General features: G+C 41.8%; 1 protein-coding gene across 26 annotated transcripts in view; it reads left to right on the top strand.

Annotated features, from left to right (window-relative positions):
• ALG9 (ALG9 alpha-1,2-mannosyltransferase) overlaps positions 1-18,797 on the top strand; it is a 108,808-nt gene that overhangs the window by 88,783 nt on the left and 1,228 nt on the right. For 19 of the 26 annotated variants that reach the window (XR_013523044.1, XR_013523042.1, XM_078339440.1 and 16 more), the window contains 2 exons: positions 6,231-6,349; positions 6,657-10,708. Coding sequence is in view for 19 of the 26 variants with exons in the window: in XM_078339424.1 (XP_078195550.1) it covers positions 6,231-6,349; positions 6,657-6,753 (216 nt within the window). In the remaining 7 variants the exon portion in view is untranslated. Of the gene's footprint in view, positions 1-641; positions 725-6,230; positions 6,468-6,656; positions 10,709-10,776; positions 10,899-15,490; positions 15,686-18,797 lie in introns of those variants that run through there. The other 7 variants (XR_013523041.1, XR_013523040.1, XR_013523046.1 and 4 more) reach the window with 5 other exon arrangements.

Here is an 18,797-nt window from a genome sequence, read left to right as displayed (position 1 = left end):
TTTTCCTGCTTAGTGTACCTTGGAATATTGGATGGATAAAATGAAATGATGTACTACCTATTTATTAAATACTGCTTATGCATCTACCTACCCAGCCCTCAGCATTTGACCTCCCATCTGAATGTTTGTATTATCACTTTGAACTTCTGTATCAGCTGTTTAGAATTTAGCATATACTAAGTTATGATGATGTATCATTCATAATCTGTTTCTACCTAATTAGCTTATTAGCCCTTTGAGAACAGAGACTTACATATCTTCAGAGCCAGCACACAAATGCTTACATATAGTAGGCACATTGATTTTTTTTTTTTGTGTGTGTATGGCTTTTGTTTGGAAAATCGAGGGTTTCCTTTATTTAAACATTTGTCTACTGGTTTAAAAATATTATTATAAGTAATAAATTTATCAACTTTTACATATATTTGAAATTTTCTATTATGGCAAATGGAAAACCACAGAGATTGTTTGTAAAGCAAGCAAATAAATAACATGGTGTAAAGTACAAAGTAAAAGTCCTCTGGTGTATCATAGGGACTGCATAATTTTTGTTTTAATTGATACTGCTAAAAATGCCTTTCTAAGTGGCTATGCAGGTTTACACTTTCACTGGCAATATCTTGTTTCCTAATTCCTCATAGGTGTTTGATGCTGTCAGGCTTTTTAACTTTTACAGACCTGATTATTGAAAATTATGTCTAGTCTTGCATTTCCCTGATTCCTGGTAAGATTGAATATTATTTCATGTTTATCAACCATTTGCATTTCTCTTCTATATTTATGTCTTCTGTCATTTTTTTCTGTTGAACTGTCTTATTGATCACAGGGACAGTTTATATAGTCTAGATGCAAATTGTCTGGTACATATATTGCAAACATTTTGTCCCAATCTCTTTTATTTTCACCTTTGTTTTATCTTGCCTTTCGAACTCTACAATAATGCATGGTAGTTCTTCTTCTATTTCAGTCCAGCCAGTTATTTTTTAATTTTTTAGAAAAGCGGTTTTGCTATGTTTTGCCCAGGTTGGCCTTGAACTCCTGGGCCCAAGCAATTCTTTCACGTACCCAGGATTCCAGGAGCAAACCACAGCACCTGCCTAGTCAGTGTTTTGTTTTGTTTTGTTTTGTTTTTGAGATGGAGTTTCACTCTTGTTACCCAGGCTGGAGTGCAATGGCGCAATCTCGGCTCACCGCAACCTCCGCCTCCTGGGTTCAGGCAATTCTCCTGCCTCAGCCTCCTGAGTAGCTGGGATTACAAGCACGCGCCACCGTGCCCAGCTAATTTTTTGTATTTTTAGTAGAGGCGGGGTTTCACCTTGTCGACCAGGATGGTCTCGATCTCTTGACCTCATGATCCACCCACCTTGGCCTCCCAAAGTGCTGGGATTACAGGCGTGAGCCACCGTGCCCAGCCTATTTTGTTTTGTTTTTGAGACAGATTCTTACTCTGTCACCCAGGCTGGAGTGCAGTGGCACAGTCTTGGCTCACTGCAAGCTCCATCTCCCAGGTAAAAGCAATTCTCCTCCCTCAGCCTCCCAAGTGGCACCCACCACCATGCTCAGCCAATTTTTGTATTTTTAGTAGAGGCAGGGTTTCACCACATTGGCCAGGCTGGTCTTGAACTCCTGGCCTTAAGTGAGCCATTGTGCCCAAGCAGCTAGTCATTGTTTTTGATGATGATATATCCCATGTGTAGACCAAGATAGTTTTTTTTTTTAATTCTTTTTTTTCTCTCTCTTTTATTCATACCTAATGATCAGGAAATTTATTTTTCCAGATCCTGAGTGGAATCAGACCAAAATCATTTTCTGGCAATTTCAGAAATATCTCAGTCCAATGGACCCTCTTTCTTTTCTGTATTTTCAAGTTATTTTATAGGCTGGGCATGGTGGCTTATGCCTGTCATTCCAGCACTTTGGGAGGCCAAGGCAGAAGGATTGCTTGAGCCTAGGAGTTCAGGACAAGTCTGGGCAATATAGTGAGACTTTACTGTATGAAAAAATTTTTAAAAATTAGCCAGGTGTGGTGGTATGTACCTGTGGTCCCAGCTGCTAGGAAGCTGAGGTGGAACGATCGCTTGAGCCCGAGAGGTCGAAGCTGCAGTGAGCTGAGATTATGCCACTGCACGCCAGCCTGGGCCACAGAGTGAGACCTTATCTTAAAAAAAAAAAAAAAAATTCATCATCATCTGTATACTTCCAGTTATATTCTTCCATCTATATTCTACCTTTGCATACCTGCCTTCAGCATTTGTCCACTTATGAACTGTATCAAGTAAAATTTGACATACAAATATCACGATGAAAGAATATAGTTACATGTCATTTTAGCAAACACTGTGATCCATGGTCTTATTATAAAACATTACATGATACAGTCTTTCTTGCTGAATGACTGACTATACAAGAATACCTTATTTCCTTTTTGTCCTTAAAAATATATTGTTCGCTCATCAGTTCTTGAGTTTGAGGAAATTCACCTAGTGTATTGTCATATGAAGACTCTTAGTCTGAAATTTTGCTTGTAAGATCAATTTCACTATCATCATTAGGTCTGGATGGCTGCTATTCGTCTCTTGGTATTCATCTTCTGATTTGTCTAAGAATCATGAAATATCTTCCTCTGTCCATTTTCTTCTCATTAACAGTAACTTTAAAATGTTGGATTCTGAATTATGTTCACTGAAAGTTAAATGCAGACTACAAATATAGTGTCTCCAATCATTTATACCTTATTTAAAGATGACACAATATTTTGGGCAATGCCATAAAAAAAAAATGGAGGGATAATGCAATCATGATTACTTATTTTACGATTGCATTTTTAAAGCATAGTTGTAAATAATTCAAGATACAGAAAAAAATAAGATCACCAAGATCCTGTAATATACCTTAGATTTATAAAAAGTGGGCCCTTATGATAATTATAAGATAGAATGAGTTTTATTCTATTTTTAAATATAAGGCCAGGCATGGTGGCTCATGCCTGTAATCCTAACACTTTGGGAGGCTGAGGCAGCCTCGAGCCCAAGAGTTCAAGGCCAGCCAGGACAACATAATGAAATCCCATCTCTATGAAAAATAAAAAGTTAGCCAGGCACACCTGTAGCCCAGGTACTTAGGAAACTGAGGCGGGAGGATTGCTTGAGCTCAGGAGGTCAAGGCTGCAGTGAACTATGATTGTGCCACTGTACTCTAGCTTGGGCAACAGAGCAAGACCCTGTCTCAAAATAAATAAATAAAAATATCATTTATTTTTGTTCTTTGGGAGACTCTAAAAAGAATAAAATTATAAACTAGCAATCCTCCCAAATAGTAAGGAATTGCTACAAAAAGAAAGTAAAACCCTGGGCCAGGAGAGGTGGCTCATGCCTGTAATCTCAGCACTTTGGGAGACTGAGGCAGTAGGACTGCTTGAGCCTAAGAGTTCAAGGCCAGCCTGGGCAAAATAGTGAGACCCTGTCTCTTGGAAAAAAAAGAAAGTCAAACACTAAAATTGGGTCCAGTGGACCCTGAGGTTACTAAGGACTGAGTTGACCAAAAATATACAATGACTATATTAATGAAGCTTTTATTGTAGAGTCAGCCAGAATAGAAATTACACTTGTTAGTTTTATACTTTTTTTTTTTTTTTTTTTTTTTTACTAAAGCTTATAGGAGCTTGATCTACTTTGCATCTTTTGGTTTCTACTCTTCACCCTATTTGTGCAGTGTAGATGAAAAGAGTAAATTAACTTTTTTTTTTTTGAGACAGTATCTCGCCCTGTCACCCAGGTTGGAGTCCAGTGGCATGATCACAGCTCACTGAAGCCTCAACCTTCTGGGCATATGCCATACTACCAGCTCAAACTTCAGAATAGCTGGGACTTCAGGTGTGTGCCATCCTGCCATGCTAATTTTTTCTTTTTTTTTTTTGAGGCAGAGTTCTGCTTTTACCACCCAGGATGGACTGTAGTGGCGCAGTCTTGGCTCACTGCAACCTCTGCCTCTCGGGTTCAAGCAGTTCTCCTGCCTCAGCCTCCCTAGTAGCTGGGATTATAGGCATGCACTGCCACACCCGGCTAATTTTTTTTTTATTTTTAGTAGAGATGGGGTTTCACCATGTTGGCCAGGCTGGTCTGGAACTCCGGACCTCGTTGATCTGTCCTTCTCGGCCTCCCAACTGCCAGGCTAATTAAAAAAATTTTTTGTAAACACAGATCTCACTTTGTTGCCCAGGCTGGGCTCAAACTCCTGGGTTCAAGGGATCCTCCCACCTCAGCCTCTCAAAATATTGGGATTACAAGCATGATCCTCTGTGCCTGGCCATTAACTTCTCCTTGACTAGGGTAAATACTTCTTTCTCCTGTTCATTTTATTTGCAGGAGCCTGCTTTGTCTCATATCTCTTCTCCAAACCTGCGTTCTCTATCAAAGCCCTTGATAAAGTTCACTGTTGAAGTGAAGTGAATCTCACAGAGCACAGGGCACTGCCAGCATACTAGTTGGGAAGAATCTCTAAGAGGCGTGCATGCCAAGCACAGTATCGTGTGCAGGCATTGTAGGAGTCTGCCAAATCCAAGGGTAGGCTGCCAGTGCAAATGCCACGTTGACATGACATTTACAAGTTTAGAATTTGATAAAGGACTGGCAGTGGAACACCTTCAGCTACCTTATTCAGGATGGCAGTAACTAGGCTGGCTTTTGATTTTCAGACTCAGAAATCACAGTCAGGAAGTAATACTCCATACAGAATTTGAAACTATCACTACAATTTTTTCTAGGAAATGGTAAATCCTGTTAGTCTATTCCTGGGATGCATGATAAACCATAATGGTTAAGAGTACAGACTCTCGAGTCAAACCTGGATTTGAATGAGGCCTCTGTCACTTACTCGGGAACCCTGAGCAAGTTTAAGCCTTAATTTCCCATTTATAAAATAGGGATAATAATACCACTTCCTCACAGGATTATCAAATGGATTAAATAATATATTTATTCATCTTTTTTTTTAATGTATTTTTGTTGAGATGGAGTCTCACTTTGTCACCCAGGCTGGAGTGCAGTGGCACGATCTCAGCTCACTGCAACCTCTGCCTCCTGAGTCAAGTGATTCTCCTGCCTCAGCCTCCTGAGTAGCGGGGACTACAGGCATGCACCACTACGCCCAGCTAATTTTTTTGTATGTTTAGTAGAGACGGAGTTTCACCTTATTGGTCAGGCTGGTCTTGAACTCGTAACCTCAAGAGATCCACACCTTGCCCTGGCCTCCCAAAATGCTGGGATTACAGACGTGAGCTACCACGCCCGGCTGATAAAAATTTAAAACTATAAGCACTTTTCACATTCTTCAGAAATTCATGAGAAATTTAGTTTTTCAGTTCTTATATTTCAATAATAAGTAGATGTATTAGAATTTACCAGGGAGATGTTGTCACAACATGAACTTGTGTGTAGACTCTTTCCTTGACTTAGGCAATACTGGAACACTATGCATAGGCACGCAGAATGTAGTTTTCTTCCCCTCTCCAGGAAAACTTAGAGCTGGAGTCCACGTCATTTGAGTACTTCGAATCTCTACAGTGTCTTAGATGCAGAAACCATTTTGATGTTAAGAATTCATTTCAGGGGCCAGGCGCGGGGGCTGATGCCTGTAATCCCACCACTTTGGGAGGCTGAGGTGGGCGGATCACGAGGTCAGGAGTTTGAGACCAGCCTGATCAATATGGTGAAATCCCATCTCTACTAAAAATATAAAAATTAGCTGGGCATGGTGGCTCACGTCTGTAGTCCCAGCTACTCAGGAGGCTGAGGCAGAAGTATTACTTAAATCCGGGAGCTGGAGGTTGCAGTGAGCCGAGATTGTGCCACTGCACTCCAGCCTGGCGAAAGAGCAAGACTGTCTCAAAAAAAAAGAAAATTTCATTTCAGCAATAGCAGTCCTTTGATTGACCTGGAATTTTTTTGTGGCACATTCTAATGCAAAATGAAGACCTAGAGCTATTCTGAAGGGTATACTGAGGGCTTCTTAGGGACATTAATAAATTTTCACCTAGGTGACAAGGTACTTGGCCTTGATTAAGTCTTTCACCATGATCTAGTACCTAAGTAATAGCCTTTTCTGTACCACTTGAATAAAATATAATCCTTACTACAGAGCTTAGTTTATTTCTTTTAATCATTTTTAGTACCATTAGTAAATTCTCCCAAATGATACAATTCTTTTTTTTTTTTTTAACCCTTGTTTTTCAGATCTTCAAAGCTGCTGCGGGCATTCTATGTCCCCTTCCTGTCAGATCAGTATACAGTATATGTAAACTACACCATCCTCAAACCCCGGAAAGCAAAGCAAATCAGGAAGAAAAGTGGAGGTTAGCAACACACCTGTGGCCCCAAAGGACGACCAACTTGTTAACTAGTGATTCCAGTGACCTGATTCCCTGCAAGTCATCACCTGTAACATTTTTAATAAAAGTCTTCTGACATGAATACTGGAATCTGGGTGCTCTGGGCTAGTCAAAGTCTATTTCAAAGTCTAGTCAAAGTCACATTTGCTCCTTGTATGTGTCTCTGTTCTGCATGTAAACTTTGTGCAGCTAGGCAGAGAAAGGCCCTAAAGCACAGTTAGATATATTGCTCTACATCTCATTGTTTTTCCTCTGTTCAATTATTTACTAGACCGGAGAAGAGCAGAACCAACTTACAGGAAGAATTGAAAATCGTGGGACTGGATGGCTGTGTTAAGCTGTTCTCCACACTCTGGCCTGGCATCTGAGAACTAGCAAGCCTCTCTTAGGCCATATGGGCTTCTCCACCAAAGCTGTTTGGCAGCTCCTAGCAGACCTTCTTGTTCAAATCCTCGTGCTGTAAATGAATACAGCCTAGTTGCCAACCCACATGTCCTTTTCACCTCCAGCAAGACTAAGCTTCTATAAAGCACTTCACAGGACTAGGACCCTGTCCTGGAGCTATCTCAGGAAAAAGGTGACCATTTGAGGAACTGTGACCTAATTTTATTATAATGATGCCTCTAATTTTTATTTCCTTTACAACCAACTGTAACTATTTGGTTGTATTTTTTTTTGTTTAGTGTTAGCACACTCTTTTTTGAATTCTAGACTCCTCTGTGTGAAGATATCAACAGACCAAACTACAACTGTATAGGATATATTTGGAGAAAGTTAATTCTATCAATTGGTAGATTTGGATGACATCACATTTTTAAGTAATGTATTCTGAAGCCATTGCTGAGGAAATTAAGAATTTTCTTTTTTTTTAAACCACCCCCAGTGAAAAGGACCAGTGTATATTTACAGCACCTGTTTTTCAGTTCTGTCTGTTGCGAGGCACATCCTGCATGGGGCACTTCTAGCCAAATAGGCAATGATAAGGACCTGATTAAAATGTACTAAGTATATACTATTATTTTAACAGCCTTTACAGTCAGTACTGCAGTTTACATGGCACTTTCATAGCATCTCATTTGATGGTCACAGTCACAACATGTGGTAGACAAGGCAGGTGATTTGTATCCCCATTTTACAGGTAAGGAAACAGGCTGGGGGTGGGGAGTTGGGGGAGGTAAGGGTAGTTGCCTGAGGTCACACGGCCAGTAAGTGATAGAGCTGGGACTGGAACCTAGGTTTCCTCACTCTCATCTATTGCTCCTCTGTATTCCTCACTCAACCATGAAAACATTACTTGAAAGGACTGATGAAGTTAACCAGAGACCCAACTGTTACTGTAACTTTCTATTTTAAGGAAGAATTGTATCTGTATTTCTTTGAGTTCTTTGGAGCCTCCAGTCTGCTTGTGTGTTAGACCAGCACAGCAGTGCTGTGAGATGCAACCTGACCTGTGGCAGGACAGTAGTGCTTAATGTTTGGAAGTCATGTTTTTTTGCAGCCACACAGGATCCAAATATCAGTACTATTCCTGTAGTCAATCTGGGGTCACATTATAGGTGCCTTATTTCCCTAAGGGTAACTGTTTTGAATATCTGCAAATAGGATGAATCTATTTTTTAGAAGTTCTATCTTTCTTTTTTTTTTTTTTTTTTTGAGACAGAGTCTCATTCTGTCACCCAGGCTGGAGTGCAGTGGAATGATCTCGGCTGACTGCAACCTTTGCCTCCTGGGTTCAAGTGATTCTCCTGCATCAGCCTCCTAAGTAGTTGGGATTACAGGTGTGCGCCACCATGCTGGCTAATTTATGTATTTTCAGTAGAGTCAGGGTTTTACCATGTTAGCCAGGCTGGTCTTGAACTCCTGACCTCAGGTGATTCACCCACCTTGGTCTCCCAAAGTGTTGGGATTACAGGCATGAGCCAACACACCTAGCCCTATCTTTCATTTTTTCAAAGAGAAGGGCATTCTAATAGGAACTGATGCCAAGACAGGAGAAAAGAAGCGATAACAGAAGAAATGGCTAGTTACCATATTAAAAAGCTCCTCTTTGCGATCTCCTCTGCAGGAATATCAGAGACAGAGTTGAAGCACTGGAGAAGTAATAGGTCTAGACAGTACAGAAGAATAACTGGGGAGTGTGTGAAGATAGAGTGGGCTCCCACTTGCTTGAAAGGTCTCTGGCGTTTAATTCTCAATACTTGATTACTGTTTTCCAAAGTAAAATTGGCACATATGATCTGACTACAGCACAGAGAATTATAAGTGAAATATCTTGCCTTACTTGCATTAATGGTGTGCCGTTCTTCACAGCAGCTAAGGCCCTCAGCCCTCTGTTTGGCAGAGGTAAATAAGAATCCAGGAATGGAGGTCCACCTGTGATGAGTGGCTTTTTTCTAATCAAAGTAGTATAATGCTGATCTATTTTATCATCTTGCTTTAAAAAACAAAAAAAACCCTTCATTACAATATAGCACAAAGGCCAGGACTGATGCAGAGATTCCTTAAAAATAGAAATATCAGTTCCCTACCCCTTTTAAAACCTGATTTTTGATCTCTCTGTTCTATGTATCTCTTTAGTGAGAGCACAATAAATGGCAGAACACTATAGAAATGAATGATTTTTGCTGTGAAGGTGTTTTTCATGTGATATTTTATAAACACATTTTTTAAAAATCTTCATCACTTTGTAATATAGGAAGGATAGCTTTGCCTGGGAAAAATAATTTCAAAACACCTGCTCAGTGTAGCATTTCTCCCTCAAAAAATCAGTGTTCAGCTTGAGCTGGAGTGTAATGGTGCCATCTTGGCTCACTGCAACCTCTGCCTCCTGGGTTCAAACAATTCTCCTGCTCAGACTCCTGAGTAGCTGGGATTACAGGGATGTGCCACCACATCTGGCTAATTTTTGTATTTTTAGTAGAGATGGGGTTTCACCATGTTGACCAGGCTATTCTCGAAATCCTGACCTCGTGATCCGCCTGCCTTGGACTCTCAAAATGTTGGGATTACAGGTGTGAGCAACCTCATATGGCCCAGATAAGTTTGTTTTTGTTTTTGTTTTTGTTTTTTGAGACAGAGTTTCGCTCTTGTTACCCAGGCTGGAGTGTAACGGCGCAGTCTCGGCTCACCGCAACCTCCGCCTCCTGGGTTCAGGCAATTCTTCTGCCTCAGCCTCCCGAGTAGCTGGGACTACAGGCACGTGCCACCATGCCCAGCTAATTTTTTGTATTTTTAGTAGAGACAGGGTTTCACCTTGTCAACCGGGATGGTCTCGATCTCTTGACCTCATGATCCACCCTCCTCAGCCTCCCAAAGTGCTGGGATTACAGGCGTGAGCCACCGCACCCGGCTGGCCCAGATAGTTTTTAATAGCTTTAGATCATAGGCTGAGTGAGGGAGTAAGTGTACTTGGCAAATCCATGGTTCTCTGATTTCTAGCTCTAAAGCAGCCTTATCTGAACCCCCAAATCTTATGATGCAGGTACCACTACTGAACCAGTCTACGCGGTAGGCATCTATTATCAAAATTTACCTCCCGACTGGTAGGTGTCATATGATAAGAAAGAAAGATTATTTTAATCTTTTGGGATAATCAGAGAAAATTGCAGCCCTTACTCTTTATTATTGAATTCAAGTTTGGAAATAGGCCCTTCGTTTTAAATAATAATGGTCTTTATTCCAACCATTTATTTGGGTCATTTTTCCAACTTTGGATTTCTAGGAGAGAACCTTGAAAACTTGTTATGATTCTGTAGCATGAGGTCTGGGGTGACCATTTGGGTAAAGCTCCAATGGCAATCAATCATTTATTGTGTTTTGCACTTCCTGGGATTTATTGAAATAATAAATCACTGTGATTATATAGTCTTCTGGCCAGTATCAGGCAGCTCTGCTTTTAATTTGGTTAATTTCATTTTCTCTGAAGAGGGAGAAGAGGCACAATTTAATCTTTGCCTCCACAAGCATATTAAAGCTCGTGTGTTAATCAGTGCATTCTTATGCTCTTATATTAAATGCCTTGGATAAATGGACGTGTGCCCAGCTTTAAGTTTTTTTTGCAACGGAAAGATCAGACTTCCGTACGGCATTGTTGGATTTCAGAGGCTCTTTGGTTTATCTGTAAATCTGAATGTTGCCTTTACTTTCTCCAGTCTAGATAACCATGTAACTCATGCCACAAATGAAATCAGGAAGTGGTAAAGTGTCAAAGCAAGAGGAGTGTCCAACACACTTGTCTTCCTGATACTTGTACTGTGTCAGTGTTTACATTACATACTTATATTTCCTGTGAAAGAAAAAGTTAAATAAATTGTAGCAGTTTGATTTTCCTTTTCTTAATATGACATTTTTTCTTTTGCTTTTAAATCTTGGTTGGAAATTGGAAACTGAAGGAGCTCAACTCCTTTCTCCCTGACTCCAGCCCTATCCCTCAGTGTGCAGACGTGACTTCTACAGGCCAAATATCCCAGAATGTTTATTCTGAAAACTTTAAAAGAAGACTTTGGGAAACCCGGTGAGGATTAGTTTTATTTTTCCTATGTTAAAACCACGCACAGTAAGAATTAATATATGGGCCGGACAGAGTGGCTCACACCTGTAATCGTAGCACTTTGGGAGGCTGAGGTGGGCAGATCACCTGAGGTCAGGAGTTTGAGACCAGCCTGACCAACATGGAGAAACCCTATCTCTACTAAAAATACAAAATAGCCAGGCATAGCCCTGCCTGCCTGCAGTCCCAGCTACGTGGGAGGCTGAGGCAGGAGAATTGCTGGAACCCGAGAGGCAGGGGTTGCAGCGAGCCGAGATTGCTCCCTTGCACTCCAGCCTGGGCAACAAAAGCAGGACTCTGTCTCTAAATAAATAAATAAATAAATAAATAAAAATTTTAAAAGGAATTACTCAATATATGAACATTGTACCTAAAAGAGATGAAGTTCCTGGATCCATCTTAAGTTTTTGGAATAAGAATCACTGCAGCCAGCCGGGCGCGGTGGCTCATGCCTGTAATCACAACACTTTGGGAGACCGAGGCAGGTGGATCACGAGGTCAAGAGATCGAGACCATCCTGGTTAACATGGTGAAATCCCATCTCTACTAAAAATACAAAAAAATTAGCTGGGCATGGTGGCCTGCCTGTAATCCCAGCTACTCAAGAGGCTGAGGTAGGAGAATTGCCTGAACCCAGGAGGCAGAGGTTGCGGTGAGCCGAGATCGCGCCATTGCACTCCAACCTGGGTAACGAGCGAAACTCCGTCTCAAAAAAAAAAAAAAAAAAAGAATCACTGGACTATGAGAGTCTAATTTTCTTAGAAATCGTGATGCAGTTATATCTAGCACTTAGGTAATTTCCCCCTTTGTTGGGGTTGTCAGAAGGAATACAACTTTTTTTTTTAATTTCTTTTTTTATATTTTAGAAATGGCATCTGTTATATTGTTCAGCGTAGCCTTGAACAATATACAGTCCTGCCCAACCTCCTGATTAGCTAAGACTACAGGCATGCACCACCGTACCCAGCTGGAATAATTATTTTTTGTAAATGAATTTCTAATGTTCTTGCTATGCCATGCACGTTATACCCTGTAACTTCCAGCAGCTATCTGGTTTTGTGCCATTGGTTATCATTCTTCTTCCCATAGAACCCCAGATGCCCTTAACTTGCTTTGATATATTTCTTCCAAATTGTTTGAGGAAAGGATGCTTTTAGTAATATAATTCCAGGAAGGAGAAGTCCAAACCTTAATTTCTTTTCCCTTTTCTAGAATGTCATCTTTCTCTGTGTTTGTTACTTTTACTTTTTTTTCTTTCCTTTTTTTTTTTTTTTTTTTTTTGAGACGGAGTTTCCCTCCTGTTACCCAGGCTGGAGTGCAATGGCGCAATCTCGGCTCACCGCAACCTCCGCCTCCTGGGTTCAAGCAATTCTCCTGCCTCAGCCTCCCGAGTAGCTGGAACTACAGGCGTGAGCCACCGTGCCCAGCTAATTTTTTGTATTTTTAGTAGAGACGGGGTTTCAACCATGTTGACCAGGATGGTCTCAATCTCTTGACCTCATGATCCACCTGCCTCGGCCTCCCAAAGTGCTGGGATTACAGGCTTGAGCCACCGCGCCTGGCCTGTTACTTTTACTTTTAGGCCTGAGTCTTGTTTTTCTAAGAAGGCTTTCTAGACTTCAGACCCTTTGGTTACTTTATTTTCAGAGCCTTCTTGACTTCCCAGTGTCCTTACTAATGGCATAGAACCTTAACATATAAACCATGCAAACCTGCCTGCCAAGGACATTGTTGGCATGCGAGGGGCAAAGACCACATCACACTCCTATGTATGTCAACATGGTTCCCTGAACATTTTGGTCCTGTACATATTTATTGACAATGAAGAAAGAAAAGCAAAAAGAGACATGGGACTAATGTACAAACTGTTGGTCTCAACTTGGCATGGATTAGACCTTAGAAAATATGGCAAGTTGGTCAGACAGCTCATGCTTGTAATTCCAGCACTTTGGAAGGCTGAGGCAGGCAGATCACTTGAGGTCAAGAGTTTGAGAACAGCCTAACATGGTGAAACTCGCATCTCTACTAAAAATACAAAAATTAGCCAGATGTGGTGACAGGCACCTGTAATCCCAGCTACTCAGGAGGCTGAGGCAGGATAATCACTTGAACCCAGTAGGTGGAAGTTGCAGTGAGCCGAGATCACGCCACTGCACTCCAGACTGAGCGACAGAACAAACTCTGTCTCAAAAAAAGAAAAGAAAAAGAAAGAGAAAAAAAGAAAAGAAAATCATAAATCCTACCTGTAGTACTCAAAAGGGGCAATTTGGAAGATGTGAATGTGTATATTTTGTCAATTCTCCTGAAATACAAGGGCTTCTGCACAAAAGCAAATTCCACAGGGTAGCTTCTAAAAGGAGAGAGAGGGGTACCTTTATTGAATATTCCTATTGTGACTTGCTTTTGGAGAGTCAGACCTAGACTTGGAGACCCTCTGAACATGTTTGAGTCAGAAAGCCCCTTCTCCAGGTGTAAGGAGGTGCTCAGGACATGTGGCTACATGTCCTGCTAGGAAAAAGAAGTCTGACTGGAAGACGACTGTAGCAGTACATTAGATTGAATTATATATATATATATATATATATATATATTTTTTTTTTTTTTTTTTTTTTTTTGAGACAGAGTTTCACTGTTACCCAGACTGGAGTGCAATGGCACGATCTCGGCTCATCGCAACCTCCGCCTCCTGGGTTCAAGCAATTCTCCTGCCTCAGCCTCCGGAGTAGCTGGGACTACAGGCGCGCACCACCATGCCCAGCTAATTTTTGTATTTTTAGTATAGAGAGGGGGTTTCACCTTGTTGACCAGGAGGGTCTCGATCTCTTGACCTCGTGATCCACCTGCCTCGGCCTCCCAAAGTGCTGGGATTATAGGCGTGAGCCACTGTGCCCAGCCTAGATTGAATAATATTAAGTAGCAAGGGATATTTTAAAACTGAAAGCTGTTTTGGCTCTGTCTTCAGCTGTGGATTCAGCATAGAACTGACATTTAAACAAATGATAACCAACACATTTGAGAAATGAAATGAGGGAAATTTAGATTAGGGATGTGAGATTATGGAATTGTAGTGACAAGGAAAAACTGGGAATTTCCAATTGTAGGTTGGTGGCATAAATAGTCTGTGTTAAAATTAGCAGTTGGGTTTAAATAACGTTTTGCCTGAGTATGAGCTTCCCCCCCCAACCTTTTTTTTAGTGAATCTTCATAAAGTACTTTAGGTGGTAGGGCTTTCTGTTTGTTTTTAGTTTTGCCTCTGGTTTCTGGGCTTGTTCTGTCATTACATGCCTAGAGATGAAAGTATGTAAGTTGGCTGGATGAGGTGGCTGACACCTGTAATCCTAGCACTTTTGGAGGCTGAGGTGAGAGGATTGTTTGAGGCCAGGAGTTCAAAACCAGCCTGGGCAACAAAGCTAGACCCCACCTCTATATTTTAGAAATATACATATATAATTAAAAGCAATAAAAGTATATAAATGAGGCAACTTCTTGGTGGTCCCAATAGCCAAAAGATCAGGCAATTTCTGACAAACTTCCTCTGATAAGGGTTTTTTGCAGACCTTCAGCCATGGGTTTCAGACCTACTTGCCTTACAAGAGTTCTCTTTGACCTTCACTCCTGCACAAACTGTAGTTGGCAAGTGGTGCTCTTGGCCTTTGACTGATCATTTTAACTCGGGAATCCCAAGTTGCCAAATGAGAAGGGCATGTGTTTTTGGTTGGTTGGTTGGTTAGCGGCTTAATACCCTGTGCTGAAGTTGTGACCTGTGAAGCAGCAGTTCTCCAGTGGAGCTAGAGACAAAACCTGGGGATCATTTAAAAATTTGCCACTATCTGGTTGACCACCCAGGAATTCTGAGTGTGTGGTCAGGAGTCAGCCCAGGCATCATTATGGATTTGTTTTGTTTTGTTTTGTTTTAGATGGAATCTTACTCTGGTGCCCAGCCTGGAGTGCAGTGGCACTGTCTTGGCTCACTGCAACCTCTACCTCCCAGGTTTAAGCAATTCTCCTGCCTCAGCCTCCTGAGTAGCTGAGACTACAGGCATATGCCACCACACCCGGCTAATTTCTGTATTTCTAGTAGAGACGGGGTTTCACCATGTTGACCAGGCTAGTCTCGAACTCCTGACCTCATAATCCACCCAACTCGGCCTCCCAAGGTGCTGGGATCACAGGCATCAGCCACCGTGCCCGGCCATCATTATGTTTTTTTAAAAACTTTCTAGGTGATTTAGCTAGTAGGTAGCTAGAGTTGAACGCTACTGCTCTGGATAAAGACTGAGAGACCAACAATCACACCAAAACATCAAAGGTAATTAAGCAGACAAAATATTTGGTGTCCTTTTCTAATTGAGACTCCTGGTTACCCAGGCCTTCATCTAGGTCACCACAGACCCATTTCTCTGTCTATTCCAGCCCATCAGGCCTTACCTGCCCTCTCTCCCATTCCCTCTGGGCAGCTGCTTTCTGGGAAACAATTAACTAATATGATACTGAAGTAGGCTAATGGATGTTAATAATTAACTGTAGTTCTCTTCCCATTGATCCTCTCCTCTTAGTACACTGAATGACAACTCATCTGGTAAAAGACTAAAATGACTATCGTTTTGGCAAGTGCAGACCTATTCAGTGCCATGTGACTGAATGATTGTTCAGGTGGTAGGAGAGAGCTTGGGCAGGCCAACCTGCCCTTCAGGAAGACTGCCTGGCCTTCAAATTCAACCTTATTGCTTGACACTACTTGGCCTGCTCAGGTAAGGAACTGTGGCTGCCTTGAATAGGACAATGGGGAAAAAAAAGTGTGTGAGTATTAAGCTCTTCTACTCAACACACTGGGGGAGCCTACTTTGTTTGGTTTTAAAGTATAATTTAGTGGACCAGGTGTGCTGGCTCAGACTTGTACTCCTAGCACTTTGGGAGGCCGAGGTGGGCAGATCACAAGGTCAAGAGATCGAGACCATCCAGGCCAACATGGTGAAACCTGGTCTCTACTAAAAATATAAAAATTAGCCAGGCATGGTGGCGCTCGCCTGTAGTCCCAGCTACACGGGAGGCTGAGGCAGGAGAATCGCTTGAACCAAGGAGACGGAAATTGCAGTGAGCCGAGATCACGCCATTGCACTCCAGCCTGGTGACAAAGCAAGACTTCTTCTCCTCAAAATAAATAAATAAATAAATAAATAAATAATAATAATAATAATATAATTAGCTCTGTTTATTTGAGAGAAGCACAGTAAAGACCCTGTTTTACCTTTGTTAGTCTGCCTCCGGTCTTTGCAGAGAGAGCTTCTCTGGAGCTGCTGCCACTGCCCTCAGACATGAGAGCAAAGGTTAATCTCATTTTGAGGGAAATGACCTGAAATGTGTTCACTCAACCAACAACAAGACACCATGTACCATTCAGGAGTTGGTCTCTCTTCTCTCCTGTCCCTCTGTTAACACTATGTCTCTAAGATTCCCTGGTATTTCCTATAATGTACTCCCATTTTTTTCCTTGCCAGTGAAATATTTGTGGAGGTATGTAGAAAAGAAGGCTAGTATTTCAGTGCTACATGTATAAAAGAATCTTATGGATTCTTTAAAACTCACCCCTTTTGTTGTGTCTTTTTTTATAGTTGTGTTCTCATAGTCTGTGATTACTGGAAATATTCTAGGAAAAAGCACCAAAATATAAATTTATTGCCACGTTTTCTTGTTTTGTTTTTGTTTTACTTCCAAGTATCACTGTCTCTGACAGCGTAAGACCACCTTGTCTGCCAGGCCTTTATAAGACTTCTGTAATGTCCAGCAGAGGGCATCCTATTCTCACTAAAATCTCAGAGCTCCTTTCCTTCCAGCAATTTATTTCATGTCGGTTTTTGATGTAATTCCAGTGTAAGTTGAATTTTTTTTTTTTTTTTTTTTTTTTGAGATGGAGTCTTGCTTTGTCGCCTAGGCTGGAGTGCAGTGGCACAATCTTGGCTCAGTGCAACCTCTGCCTCATGGGTTCAAGGGATTCTCCTGCCTCAGCCTACAGAGTAGCTGGGATTACAGACGCGTGCCGCTATGCCCAGCTAATTTCTTGTATTTTTAGTAGAAACAGGGTTTCACTATGTTGGTCAGGCTAGTCTTAAACTCCTGACCTTGTGATCCGCCTGCCTCGGCCTCCCAAAGTGCTGGGATTATAGGAACGAGTCACCGTACCCGGCTATAAATTGAAATATCTTAATTGCTTTTCTTGAGAATCTGTATTTTTGCATTGGACTCTTGTATTGCTATTATTGCAAAAATTTCCTGGAGAAAACTATGTCCATAACTTACCAAGGGGTGAATTGCCCTTCACAACAGTGACTCTCTGATTGGTTGAGGATTCTTAACTCAAGGATTCTGAAGTCAATTCTCAGTTGACTTCAGTTCTGTTTGGCATGGCCTTGATGGTGTTCATAGGTAACATAAAATGTGTTTAGTTGAGAGGAGGAAGCAGCTAGTTTTAGGGGCAATTACCAGTCATTTGCCCATTTTCAGGGTTCCAAATATGAGCAAACCATATCACATACACAGTCCTAACTGGCAACTTATTGATAGTGCCAAAGGCAACTCAGAAGATACATCAGAGTCCAAGGTTCTCGCCTTCAGATGCTAACACGTTATCCATAGCACAGTAACTCAAGGGAAGGTAGTAGCATTTAGCAGGGCCTGAGCCCAAGCAAAAGGCCTTAGAATACCTTTGCTCCCCATGCCTAGGCCATGGGTTGAAAAGCTCACATTTGCAGAAAGAAGTAGAATTTACATTTTAAAAGTGTAGGGTAACCACCTAGACCAGATTTGGGCCTTGAGGAACAATGTCAGCTCTGCCAGATATAGAAGGGAATTTTTTTTTTTTTTTTTGAGACAGAGTTTCGCTCTTGTTACCCAGGCTGGAGTGCAATGGCTTGATCTCGGCTCACTGCAACCTCTGCCTCCTGGGTTCAGGCAATTCTCCTGCCTCAGCCTCCTGAGTAGCTGGGATTACAGGCACGTGCCACCGTGCCCAGCTAATTTTTTGTATTTTTAGTAGAGACGGTTTTTCACCATGTTGACCAAGATGGTCTCGATCTCTTGATCTCGTGATCCACCTGCCTCGGCCTCCCAAAGTGCTGGGATTACAGGCATGAGCCACCGCGCCCGGCCGGGAATTCTATTCTTCATTAGTGTAATGCCTGATACCCTCCTTTGAGCTCAATGTTAGAAATATATGGGACTGTACTTGTTTTGGATTTAGGAGGGTATTTTGATTGTTGGTTGGTTTTTGTTTTGTTTTGTTTTGAGATGGGGTCTTGCTCTGTTGCCCAGGCTGGAGTACAGTGGCACAGTCTTGGTTCACCGCAACCTCCACCTCCTAGGTTCAAACGATTCTCCTGCCTCAGCCTCCCGAGTAGCTGGGATTACAGGCACACACCACCATGTCTGGCTAATTTTTATATTTTTAGTAGAGATAGGGTTTTACCATATTGGCCAGGCTGCTCTTGAACTCCTGACCTCTGGTGACCTAGCTACCTGCGCCTCCCAAAGTGCTGGGATCAGACACAGTGCAAGAGCCACTGTGTCTGGCCTTGGTTTTTGTTTTTTTAATACACTGTCTAGATTGTCAGATTTGCTCCATGGAGGAATCATGAATAATAGCTAACACATATTAAGCATTTACTATATATCAGGATTTTAATTTTATTTATTTATTATCCACCCAGGCTGGAGTGCAGTGGCACACTCATAGCTCACTGCAGCCTCAAACTTCTGGGCCAAGTGATCCTCCCACCTAGGCTCCTGAGTGGCTGGGAAATGCAGGCGTGTGCCACCACACCCCACTTACATCAGGAATGATTTTAGTTGCTTTTTTCTCACAGAGTC

Source organism: Callithrix jacchus, chromosome 10 (genome assembly GCF_049354715.1).
Source record: "Callithrix jacchus isolate 240 chromosome 10, calJac240_pri, whole genome shotgun sequence".
Taxonomy (NCBI): domain Eukaryota; kingdom Metazoa; phylum Chordata; class Mammalia; order Primates; family Cebidae; genus Callithrix; species Callithrix jacchus.
Note: the sequence above shows the minus strand (reverse complement) of the source record. Positions and strands in the feature narration are given on the sequence as shown.